The 12,143-nt window shown below is 47.4% G+C and overlaps 1 protein-coding gene across 3 annotated transcripts in view; it reads right to left on the bottom strand.

Annotated features, from left to right (window-relative positions):
* The window catches only part of CYFIP2 (cytoplasmic FMR1 interacting protein 2), a 109,403-nt gene that overhangs the window by 56,170 nt on the left and 41,090 nt on the right, over positions 1-12,143 (bottom strand). For all 3 annotated transcript variants that reach the window (XM_056517359.1, XM_056517360.1, XM_056517361.1), the window contains 2 exons: positions 11,874-11,978; positions 5,771-5,862 (listed from right to left, as the gene is read on the bottom strand). In XM_056517359.1, coding sequence (XP_056373334.1) covers positions 5,771-5,862; positions 11,874-11,978 — 197 coding nt within the window. The remainder of the gene's footprint in view (positions 1-5,770; positions 5,863-11,873; positions 11,979-12,143) is intronic.

Genomic DNA, 12,143 nt, shown 5'->3' with positions numbered 1-12,143 from the left:
CCCATGGTATGAGCGGTTTTATAGGGTTAAATCTGGTGACATGTTCCCTTAAAAGAGGATCTGTGAACTCTCTTGACCTGTCTGTTTTATATAAATAGACGTATGGCCCATAAAATAAGGTTTTGAAGCGTTTTCCTTTAGAATTCGGCATTGTTTTGTCGATATTATTGCAAGAATAAATGAGAAGAATTAGAAATGAAGTACCTGTATTTTTCGCCATATAAGACGCTCCGGCACATAAGACGCACCCAATTTTAAAGGAGGAAAATCTAGAAAAAAAAGATTCTGAACCAAATACAATGTAAAGTATAGGACAGTGATCTTCAACCTGCGGACCTCCAGATGTTGCAAAACTACAACTCCCAGCATGCCCGGACAGCCGTTGGCTGTCCGGGCATGCCAGGAGTTGTAGTTTTGCAACATCTGGAGGTCCGCAGGTTGAAGACCACTGGTATAGGAGGTAATACTCACGTGTCCCCGCCGCTCCGGACCCTGGATGTCACCCTCCATCGCTGTCGCCGCGTCCCCGGGGTGTCCTTGTCGCACCGGAACGTCTCTGCTGCCCGGTATCCTCACTCTCCGTCGCCGGCATCACATGGCTACACACGGCGCTCCTATTGGATGACGGGACGGTGTGTGCGAATGACGTGATGACGACGAAGGAGAGCGCCGGCCATGCACTGGATCCCGGCACGGAGCAGACACCGTGGAGGCAGGTAAGGTCCCTCCCGGTGTCCTGTAAGCTGTTCGGGACGCCGCGATTTCACCGTGGCGGTCCCGAACAGCCCGACTGAGCAGCCGGGTTAGGTCAGCTTTGATCGCCGTGTCTGAAGGGTTAATACAGGGCATCACCGCGATCAGTGATGTCCTGTATTAGCTGCAGGTCCCGGACGTTGATGGCCGCAGGGACCGCCGCGATAGCACAGGGTTTTAACGTGTATTTGCCGTATAAGATGCACCAACTTCCCCCCCCCCCCCCACCCCAGTTTTGGGGAAGAAAAAGTGCGTCTTATACGGCGAAAAATACGGTACATTTTCCCATTTCTGAATAGGGTGTGTGCCCATTATTGTCAGCAGGCCCATTCACAGGGGGGATTATTAGCACCTACTACATTTCCAGGAGGAACGGCACAATACAGAGTACTAAGAATTGATTTTCCTAAATTCATATTTCATAGGTACTACAGTAGAATCTCCCAATAGCGGACACTCACGGGGGATAAAAAGGGTTCGCTATTGAGAGATGTCCCTTATTGGGAAAAATCTTCCTAAATGACAGAATACTGTCCTGTACTCACTGCAGGGTGCACAGTAATTACCTATAAAACACAATATTGCAGTACAATCTCCCAGTGTCGTTTAATCTTCCCTTATCCCCCTCCCCCCGTATGATTTCATCCCCCCTTTTATACCCTGCGCCATCTTATTCCCCCATGCTTTGTGCCAAATTATCCCCTCCTTACTTCCTGTACCACCCCATTTCCCCTTTATCCCCCCCCCCACCTGTGCCATTTCCTTCCCCCTTCATTACCATCTGTGTAAATTCATCACCCCTTCTTTATGAAGTGCCACAGGGGGATAAAGGGGAATAAAATGGCGCAGGAGGTGGTAAAGAGGGGGTGATAAATTTACACAGAGGGCAATAAAGCGGGAATGAAATAGCACAGGGGGATCTAGAGGAAATGATGTGGCACAGGGGGTAATAAAGAGGCGGGATGATTTGGCACAGGGGAAATAGTGGCACGGGGGGGGGGGGGGGGGATCAGGGGAGGAGGGGGGATGAATGATGTGGCCGATGGACTTACAGAAGCAGGAGATCACTGTTTAAACATCGGTCTTCTGCTTCTGTGCCGGAGCTTCTGCAGGGAGGTGCAGCGAAGTATCGTCTGTACCCCCTGACGGTGGCCCTGTGTACAAGGTAGGGCCGGCACATAAGCCTGGTTGTCTCCTAATGGGAATGTTTTGTCCCCTATTGGGAGTCTTTTGTCCCCTATTGGGAGTGTTTTGTCCCCTATTGGGAGTGTTTTGTCCCCTATTGGGAGTGTTTTGTCCCCTATTGGGAGTCTTTTGTCCCCTATTGGGAGTGTTTTGTTACCTATTGTCCCCTATTGGGAGTGTTTTGTTACCTATTGTCTCCTATTGGGAATGTTTTGTCTCCTACTGGGAGTGTTTTGTCCCCTATTGGGAGTGTTTTGTCCTCTATTGGGAGTGTTTTGTCCCCTATTGGGAGTGTTTTGTCCCCTATTGGGAGTGTTTTGTCCCCTATTGGGAGTGTTTTGTCCCCTATTGGGAGTGTTTTGTCCTCTATTGGGAGTGTTTTGTCCCCTATTGGGAATGTATTGTCCCCTATTGGGAGTGTTTTGTCCCCTATCGGGAGTGTTTTGTCCCCTATTGGGAGTGTTTTGTCCTCTATTGGGAGTGTTTTGTCCTCTATTGGGAGTGTTTTGTCCCCTATTGGGAGTGTTTTGTCTCCTATTGGGAGTGTTTTGTCCCCTATTGGGAATGTTTTGTCCCCTATTGGGAGTGTTTTGTACCCTATCTGGAGTGTTTTGTCCCCTATTGGGAATGTTTTGTCTCCTATTGGGAGTGTTTTGTCCCCTATTGGTAGTGTTTTGTCCCCTATCTGGAGTGTTTTGTCCCCTATTGGGAGTGTTTTGTGACCTATTGTCCCCTATTGGGTGTGTGCAAATACATTAAGTCCTAGGGGACTCTGCCGGGGAATTAAAAACTGTCCCCTATTGGGAGGTGTCCCCTAAGGGAGATTTTACTGTACAAGTATTTACTACAACAGACAGGTCTGGAGAGTGTACAGGTCTTCTTTTAACGAAGTGGAGAAGATTTATTAAAGGGGCTATCCAGGTGGAGAAGCAACTATACCTTTACTCACTCCTGACACTCCGTCTCCCCCCCCCCCCCACACACACTCCGTACCCCCCCCCCCCCCCAAGGGGCTGGGAGGGCACCACATTGCGATCGTCATGTTTCTTCGCATAAGGTGACCAAAGGCCGCACGATATTACAATATATACTTTCCGGAGAAAAAGTGGAGCGTCTGGGAGAAGAAGTCTTGCTTCTCCTCCTCCCCTTTTAGTCTGGTGTTTCACAGGCCAGTTTTAAAGGGGTACTCTGATTCTTAACATTTGGAACAAAATGTTCCGAACGCTTAGAGCCGACGCCGGGAGCTTGTGACGTCATAGCCCCGCCCCCTCACAACATCACACCTGCCCCGTCAGTGCAAGTCTACGAGAGGGGGCGTGATGTGATGTCATGAGGGGGCGGGGCTATGACATCAAAAGTTCCCGGTGCCGACTGTAAGCGTTCGGGACATTTTGTTTCAAACGCTGAGCAGCGGAGGACCCCTTTAACTGCCCCATTCACACTATGGAGATTAGGCAAAGAGTTTCCACTAGGAAATTCTGCACGGAATCTGCTTGCAGCAGCCTCTCATTGGTTTTGATGGGAGTGCCATTGCTCAGATTCAGTTTTCCCGCTGACCGCACCCGTATGTCAGTCAGAGCTGCTGATCCTCTGCGGGGCGTTTCAGATTCATGGCGAGAACTTCCCTCAGCATGCACTGCCACCACCATCGCGCGCTGGGCTTTAGAGGTTGACAGTGATGGTAGATGCCTGTTCAGAGTGCATGAAAGCCCGCAACTATTACCAGCTGCCTTAGGAGCCCAGCACATGATGGTGGTGGTAGTGCTTTAATTGGCTCTTGGGTGCAGGGAGTGGGAAATTTTAATCCTGCAGCAAAGTCAGGCAGCCTCTGTAGCGGTTCGCTGGATGAGGAGGGTTTGTAGTTGCCTGATTAGAGTTGCTGGAAGTCGGCAGCGATCACCAGCAGCCTGTGGAGACCAATGCACGATGGTAGTGGTAGTACTCTTATCTGTGTTTGGGTATGGGCCAAGGTAGATTTAAAGGGGTACTCCGGCGCTTAGACATCTTATCCCCTATCCAAAGGATAGGAGATAAGATGCCTGATTGCGGGGGTCCCGCCGCTGGGGACCCCCATGATCTTGCACACAGCACCCAAGTTAAAATCAGTCCCCAGAGCATGTTCGCTCCGGGTCTGATTACAGGCGACCACAGGGCAGGCGGCGGGTGACGTCACGCTTCTGCCCCCGTGTGACATCACGCTCCGCCCCTCAATGCAAGCCTATGGGAGGGAGCGTGACAGCTGTCACGCCCCCTCCCATAGGCTTGCATTGAGGGGCGGAGCGTGACGTCACAAGCCGCCGGCCCTGTGGTCGCCTGTAATCAGACCCGGAGCACACATGCTCCGGGGACTGATTTTAACAGGGGTGCGCCGGAGTACCCCTTTAAATCCTGCAGTGATGTCAGGCAGCCTTTGTAGTGGTTTACCAGACAGGGGTGATTGTAGATGCCTGCTTAGAGGAAGCCCATAACAATCACCCCAATCCACTGCCCAACATTGCAGCAGGATTATATCTACATGCAGCCACCTGTCAATCTGTGACGCTTTTCTCCTCCAGGTGCCAATTCCGGATCCTATCAGCTCCATTTACCATGTAGCAAGAAAATCGCAAATCCACAGAGAATACTTCATGCTTAATCTCCGTAGTGCGAACAGGGCCAAACAGGGCGCTGGTGGAGAAAGATGCCGGGTTCACATCAGCGCTGAGCTCCGTTCTCTCAGTCCGTTCAAAAGATGGAAGTGGGACGAAGCAGAAAAACAACTGCAGGTCTCTTTTCTTCTCCATTCAACTCCTGCAAAACAACGGACCCCAGACGGAAACCCAGTGAATTAATTCAAAGTCAATTGGACCCGTTGGTGCCTTGTGCCAGGACGGTCCATTGTTTGTCAAAGAAATGGAGCTCAACACTGATGTGAACCAGGCCTTTAAAAGGGTACTCTGGCGCTTAGACATCTTAACCCCTATCCAAAAGATAGGGGATAAGATGCCTGATCGCGGGGACCCCCGTGATCTTGCACGCCGCACCCCGTTTAAAATCAGTCGCCGGAGTGTGTTCGCTCCGGGTCTGATAACTGTCGATAACGGGGCCGGAGCGTTGTGACTTCACGCTCCGCCCCCCTCAATGCAAGCCAATGGGAGCCCATAAGCTTGCATTGAGGGGGCAGAGCGTGACCTCAAACAGGGCGGAGCCTTGATGTCGCAACGCTCCGGCCCCGTGAAAACGCTCCGGGGACTGATTTTAAACGGGGTGCGGCGTGCAAGATCACAGGGGTCCCCAGCGGCGGGACCCCCGCGATCAGGCATCTTATCCCCTATCCTTTGAATAGGGGATAAGATGTCTAAGCGCCAGAGTACCCCTTTAAGATATTGTAATGAGCAAAATATGTCATATCAGTGAAATTTTTAATTGTGGTATAAAATATATATATATATAAAAAAAAAAATTTATATACCAAATACTGCTCCTGGGTATTTCAGCACGTAAGTGCCCCCATACCTGGATTTACTGAGCATATCCAGAAAACATTTGGAAACACATGTTCATTTCGAGTCTGCCAAATATGCTCAGACATACCAGGCCGAGGGTAATTGATACTAAAATGCCCCGGAGCAGTATTAAGGCCCAGCGTCCCTACATTATTACTGAAGCACTAAGCAGCTTTTGGCAGTAAAGCCGAGAAGACAATGAATGCGCCTCACAACCACAAGCTGCTTAGTTCTGAGGCTTCTTATTTCCTCCCCGAACACCCGAATCTATGATTCAGCACGTCGTCCTGCAACCACCGTCATCCTGTCACAGCCGGGAGCCGAGAGACATTACGGCATGCACTCACTTTGACTTGTTCTCCTCATAGTGAGCACTGGTCTTAATGTATCTGGCCAGCTCTATCTGCATGTCTCCAAAGAGCGGGACCACCTGCAGCTGCTGTAAGAGAAAACAAAAGACACATTGAACAGACAGACCAGCACACAGGGGGCGCTCTACGAGACCACCAAACATAGACACGGTAGAATGGGGTTCATGGAACACGTCAGTACTGAGCCTTTCCTTGTGAGCTTCTAACTGCGGGAATAGGCTCTATTTTTCTTTATAAATAAGAAATAAAGGGATTTTTTGTTCTAATGTAAAATGGCATTTTAATAGTTAAAGGGGTATTCCAGGAAAAAAACTTTTTTATATATATCACCTGGCTCCAGAAAGTTAAACAGATTTGTAAATTACTTCTATTAAAAAATCTTAATCCTTTCAGTACTTATGAGCTTCTGAAGTTAAGGTTGTTCTTTTCTGTCTAAGTGCTCTCTGATGACACGTGTCTCGGGAACCGCCCAGTTTTGAAGCAAATTCCCATAGCAAACCTCTTCTAAACTGGGCGTTTCCCGAGACAGGTGTCATCAGGGAGCACTTAGACAGAAAAGAACAACCTAAACTTCAGAAGCTCATAAGTACTGAAAGGATTAAGATTTTTTAATAGAAGTAATTTACAAATCTGTTTAACTTTCTGGAGCCAGTTGATATATAAAAAAGAAGTTTTTTCCTGGATAACCCCTTTAATAGTTACTTAATAGTACAGCAGTCCCTCAACATACGATGGTAATCCGTTTCAAACGGCTGTCCGGGCATGCTGGGAGTTGTAGTTTTGCAACATCTGGAGGTCCGCAGGTTGTAGACCACTGTCCTATACTTGTGTAAAAAAAAAAGTTAATAAAGATCATTTAACCTCTTCCGTAATAAAAGATTCACCCCCCTTTTCCCATTTAAAAAAAACAAAAAAACAGTGTAAATAAAAATAAAAAGAAAGATATGTGGTATCACCGCATGCGGAAATGTCCTAACTATAAAAATATATATAAATATATTGTTAATTAAACCGCACGCTCAATGGCGTACGCTCCAAAAAATTCCAAAAGTCCAAAATAGCGTTTTTTGGTCACTTTTTATATCATAAAAAAATTTATAAAAAGCGATCAAAAAGTCTGATCAATACAAAAATGGTACCGATAAAAGCTTCAGATCCCGGCACAAAAAATGAGCCCATACACGGAAAAATAAAAAAGCAAAAGGGGTCAGAAGATGAGAATTTAAACGTATAAATTTTCCCACGCCCCCTCCCATAGACTTGCATTGAGGGGGTTGGGCGTGAGGTCACGAGCTCCCGGCGCCGGCTCCAGCGTTTGGAACAGTTTGTTCCAAATGCTGAGCAGCGGAGTACCCCTTTAAGCTAGGGCTACATGGTGACTTTGAGGGAGTAACATGTTTCTGGGCCCAAAATCGCCATGTCATGCTGCACAGCTAATGACTGCGAATTTGGTTGCATTATAAGTTGCTGTGACCCAATGGTCGCCAGAAATACAGGATCGTTGTCTGATCACAGCGACGTGTGTGGGTTGCAACATGTCCACATTCACTTTCATTAGCTGTGGTTCAGCCGTGCCATCTATAGCCATGAAACCCGCTGTGTAGCGGGACTTTAAAGGGGTTCTCCGGTGCTTACACATCTTATCCCCTATCCAAAGGATAGGGGATAAGATGCCTGATCGCGGGGGTCCTGCCGCTGGGGACGCCCGTGATCATGCACGCGGCACCCCGTTTGTAATCAGTCCCCGGAGCATGTTCGCTCCGGGTCTCATTACGGGCGGCCACCGGGCCGGCGGCGTGTGATGTCACGCCTCCGCCCCCGTGTGTAGCTATCACGCGCCCTCCCGTAGGCTTGCATTGAGAGGCAGTGGTGGTCCGGTGGTCGCCTGTAATCAGACCCGGAGCAGCTGCGGGACTCCCGCGATCAGGCATCTTATCCCCTATCCTTTGGATAGGGGTTAAGATGTGTAAGCACCGGAGAACCCCTTTAATACTGATAACCTTTACTTAGGATACAGACTTAGGGTGCATTCCCACTGGGCGTATACGCAGCGTATTTCCCGCTGCGCACAATTTACGGCAGTAGCGGGAAATACGCTGCGTATTCCTTGCTCACTATACACACAGGGCTTTCCGGCGGCAGCCCTATGTGTGCAGTGAGTATTGGAGGCGGAGCCGCGCGTCACAGTCATGCCGGCACACGGCTCCGCCTCTATAACTCACTATATCACGCATAGGGCTGCCACCGGAAAGCCATGTGTGTATAGTGAGCAAGGAATACGCAGCGTATTTCCCGCTGCTGCTATAAATTTTGCGCAGCGGGAAATAAGCTGCGTATACGCCATGTGGGAACGCACCCTTAGGGTACGTTCAGACGAGCGGATCCATAGCGTATTTTATGCTGCGGATCCGCCGCTGAAGGGCCACTGTATGGTGCCTTTACAGGTGCCTGCTTGGAGCGGCAATACGCCGCTACAAGCAGACACACTGAAGCGATGTGCGAGTCGCTGCGCATGCGCGGTGTACTCGCTCAAATCGGAGCCGCTCCTCCTGCTCTAAGAGCATGGCCGAGAGCTGCCGCGATGTGCGAGTATACTGCGCATGCGCACGGCAACTCGCACATTGCAGTGTGTCTGCTCGTATCGTATTGCCGCTCCGAGCAGGCACTTGTAAAGGCAGCATACAGCGGCGGTCCTTCAGCGGCGGATCCGCAGCGTAAAATACGCTATGGATCCACTCGTCTCAATGTAACCTAATTATCAGATTAGTGGGGGTCCAACTCATGGCACCCATAGCAAAAAACTAATTGAATAAATTGTTTACCAGGAATAGCGCCATACATTTTGTAGTGGCTGTGTCTAGTCTTGCAGTTCTCTGCAGCTTCGTTCCATTCTAGTGAACACAACTGAGCTGCAATGCCAAGCACATGTACATAGCTGTGCCTGTTACAGGCGTAACCCAAGATTAAGAAAACATAGATGCTTTCTCACAAAAACAGCACCACCCCTCTTCTCAGGTTGCGTGTGGTATTACACCTAAGCTCCATCTAATTCAATAGAACTGATCAGCAATGCTGCAGACAACTTGAGGAAAAAGGTGGTGCTGTTCCTGGAAGAAAGCAACTATGTTTTTCTAATCCTATTAATAAAGAGGCCACAGGACTCAGCTGACCGCCATGGCACCTCCAATCAGCTGATCACTGGAGATGATGGGAGTCAAATCCACTGGTGTGGTACTGATGACCTATCCTTAGGATAAGCCAAAGGCTGCCCGGGCCTGCTGGGGGTTGTAGTTTTGCCACAGCTGGAGGCACCCTGGTTGGGAAACACTGTTCTGGGAAAAGCTCCAGATCTATACATTAAGGTTTATCCAGGAAAAAATTTTTTTTACATATCAACTGGCTCCAGAAAGTTAAACAGATTTGTAAATGACTTCAATTAAAAAATCTTAATCCTTTCAGTACTTATGAGCTTCTGAAGTTAAGGTTGTTCTTTTCTGTCTAAGTCCTCTCTGATGACACGTGTCAAGGGAAACGCCCAGTTTAGAAGCAAATCCCCATAGCAAACCTCTTCTAAACTGGGCGGTTCCAGAGACAGGTGTCATCAGAGAGGACTCAGACAGAAAAGAACAACCTTAACTTCAGAAGCTCATAAGTACTAAAAGGATTAAGATTTTTTAATAGAAGTCATTTACAAATCTGTTTAACTTTCTGGAGCCAGTTGATATATAAAAATAATTTTTTTCCTGGAATACCCCTTTAAGGCTTTGTCGGACGCCATACTGGCACCTTTCACCAACAGGCTAATATGGTATTAGTTCACCAGCTACATTTTTAGATTTTTCTTTTTCCTGTACATGCAATAGCTTATTCTACACCACTATTTCATATACTAGGCAGAAGAATGCCCTATGGACACTTCTGACTCTTCTGAGGCTAATAAAACCCTATAGACACATTAAGCGTGTACATTAGGAGCTTTCATGGCATACACACTAAAAGCAGATGATGGGAACAGAGCCTTAAATATAAAGTAACAGATCCCTCAGTCCCCCCGACATCATCTGTCGGAGGAGAGTAAGAAGACCCCCATACACATTAGATAGGCCGATCCTGATAGAATCTGCAGAGCTGGTTGACCTTTTAAAGGTGTATTCCAGGGATTTATTTTATTTGACTATGCTACAGGGGCTGTAAAGTTAGTGTAGTTCATAATATAGTGTCTGTACCTGTGTGTGACGGTTTTCTCACAATTCTTATGTGATTTTCACTCCAATATTTATTTTTAACAGCATACAAAATGACTGTTGTCTCAGATTTTTCCCAGGTTGCAATGCGGCCGAGACCTGACTCACTAGTCAGCTGATGACAGGGAGCCTGTCTGCTTCAATGGGTGGAGAGAGCAATCTGCAACTAATGCAACAGCTGTAGGCACCCTGATTGAAAACCACAGGTCTTTTGAATGGATGTAGCTCATTTATGTTTCAATGGGTGGAGCGATCGCTTGGTGGGAGAGGGATCAATCTGCAACTAATGCAACAGCTGTAGGCACCCTGATTGAAAACCACAGGTCTTTTGAATGGATGCAGCTCAGTTATGTTTCAATGGGTGGGGTGGCTGATGTGCGGGAGGGAGAAAAATGGAATTATGGGATTTGTAGTCAAAAAATGAAAAGTCAAACAGGTAATACCAGTTCACAAAAAGCTAGCCACAGTATTATGGTAATCTCACAACATATTCATTTAGCCCCAAGACAAGTGCAGACCCTTCCTAAGCATGTCCATTACTGTCTGCCAGGTATGTACTAAATCACCTTATGGTGGAGAACCCCTTTAATAATGCAGTGCTTCCCAACCAGGGTGCTTCCAGCTGTTGCAAAACTACAACTCCCAGCATGCCAGGACAGCCAAATGCGTGACATCACAGGATACACATATGCAGGGAAATTTGTCCTATTCTGACCCCTATAACTTTTTTATTTCTCTGTATACGGACCTGTATAAAGACTTTTCTTTATATATCAACTGGCTCCAGAAAGTTAAACAGATTTGTAAATTACTTCTATTAAAAAATCTTAATCCTTTCAGTACTTATAAGCTGCTGAAGTTGAGTTGTTCTTTTCGGTCTAAGTCCTCTCTGATGACACCTGTCTCGGGAACCGCCCAGTTTAGAAGCAAATCCCCATAGCAAACCTCTTCTACTCTGTGCAGTTCCCGACACAAGCAGAGATGTCAGCAGAGAGCACTGTTGCCAGACAGAAAACAACAACTCCACTTCAGCAGCTGATAAATATTGAAAGGCTTAAGATTTTAATTTACAAATCTGTTTAACTTTCTGGATAGAGATGAGCGAACTTACAGTAAATTTGATCCGTCACAAACTTCTCGGCTCGGCAGTTGATGACTTTTCCTGCATAAATCAGTTCAGCTTTCCGGTGCTCCGGTGGGCTGGAAAAGGTGGATACAGTCCTAGGAGACTATTTCGTAGGACTGTATCCACCTTTTCCAGCCCACCGGAGCACCTGAAGGCTGAACTAATTTACGCAGGATAAGTCATCAACTCCCGAGCCGAGAAGTTGGTGACGAATCGAATTTACTGTAAGTTCGCTCATCTCTATTTCTGGAGCCAGTTGACATAAAAAAAAAAAAAAGTTTTTTCCTGGAATACCCCTTTAAATTCGGGAGTCGCAGTTAGTTACTAACTACAACCAGAATGCCCTGATACAGCCTGTGGCTCAGCAGCTGCCCCAAACGAAAACTACAACTCCCAGCATGTTGGACTATATAGTAGTATATAGTACAGATCAGTGTTTCCCAACCAAGAGTGCCTCCAGCTGTTGCAAAACTACAACTCCCAGCATGTTGTACTATATAGTAGTATATAGTACAGATCAGTGTTTCCCAACCAGGAGTGCCTCCAGCTGTTGCAAAACTACCACTCCCAGCATGTCCGGACATTCGTTGGCTGTCCGGGCATGCTGGGAGTTGTAGTTTTGCAACAGCTGGAGGCCCCCTGGTTGGGAAGCACTACATAAGATATTCCCTGATACACATTGATCTCTGTAATGAACTTTACCCGTCACCTTAAAGAATTTGTCAATTTTGCTCAGGTTTATCCTCTTCTTAGCATCCAGCTTGTAGATGTTACTGACGTTTCCATCCATCAGGTAGAGTCCGAAACCCATCACCTGTTAGAGACAGAGGAAGCAGCTGTCAGATTCTGTGACATCCGCTGAAATTCTGTAGTGTGTATTATGCAGTGAAATCTCATTGCCAGCAATGGGACTCTGCTGCACCAGAATTTCCGAGTGGAATTTTGCTTCGAAATTCCGCTCGGAAATTCCATAGTGTAA

Source organism: Hyla sarda, chromosome 4 (assembly GCF_029499605.1).
Source record: "Hyla sarda isolate aHylSar1 chromosome 4, aHylSar1.hap1, whole genome shotgun sequence".
Classification (NCBI taxonomy): domain Eukaryota; kingdom Metazoa; phylum Chordata; class Amphibia; order Anura; family Hylidae; genus Hyla; species Hyla sarda.
This window is presented reverse-complemented; position numbering and strand designations above follow the sequence as displayed.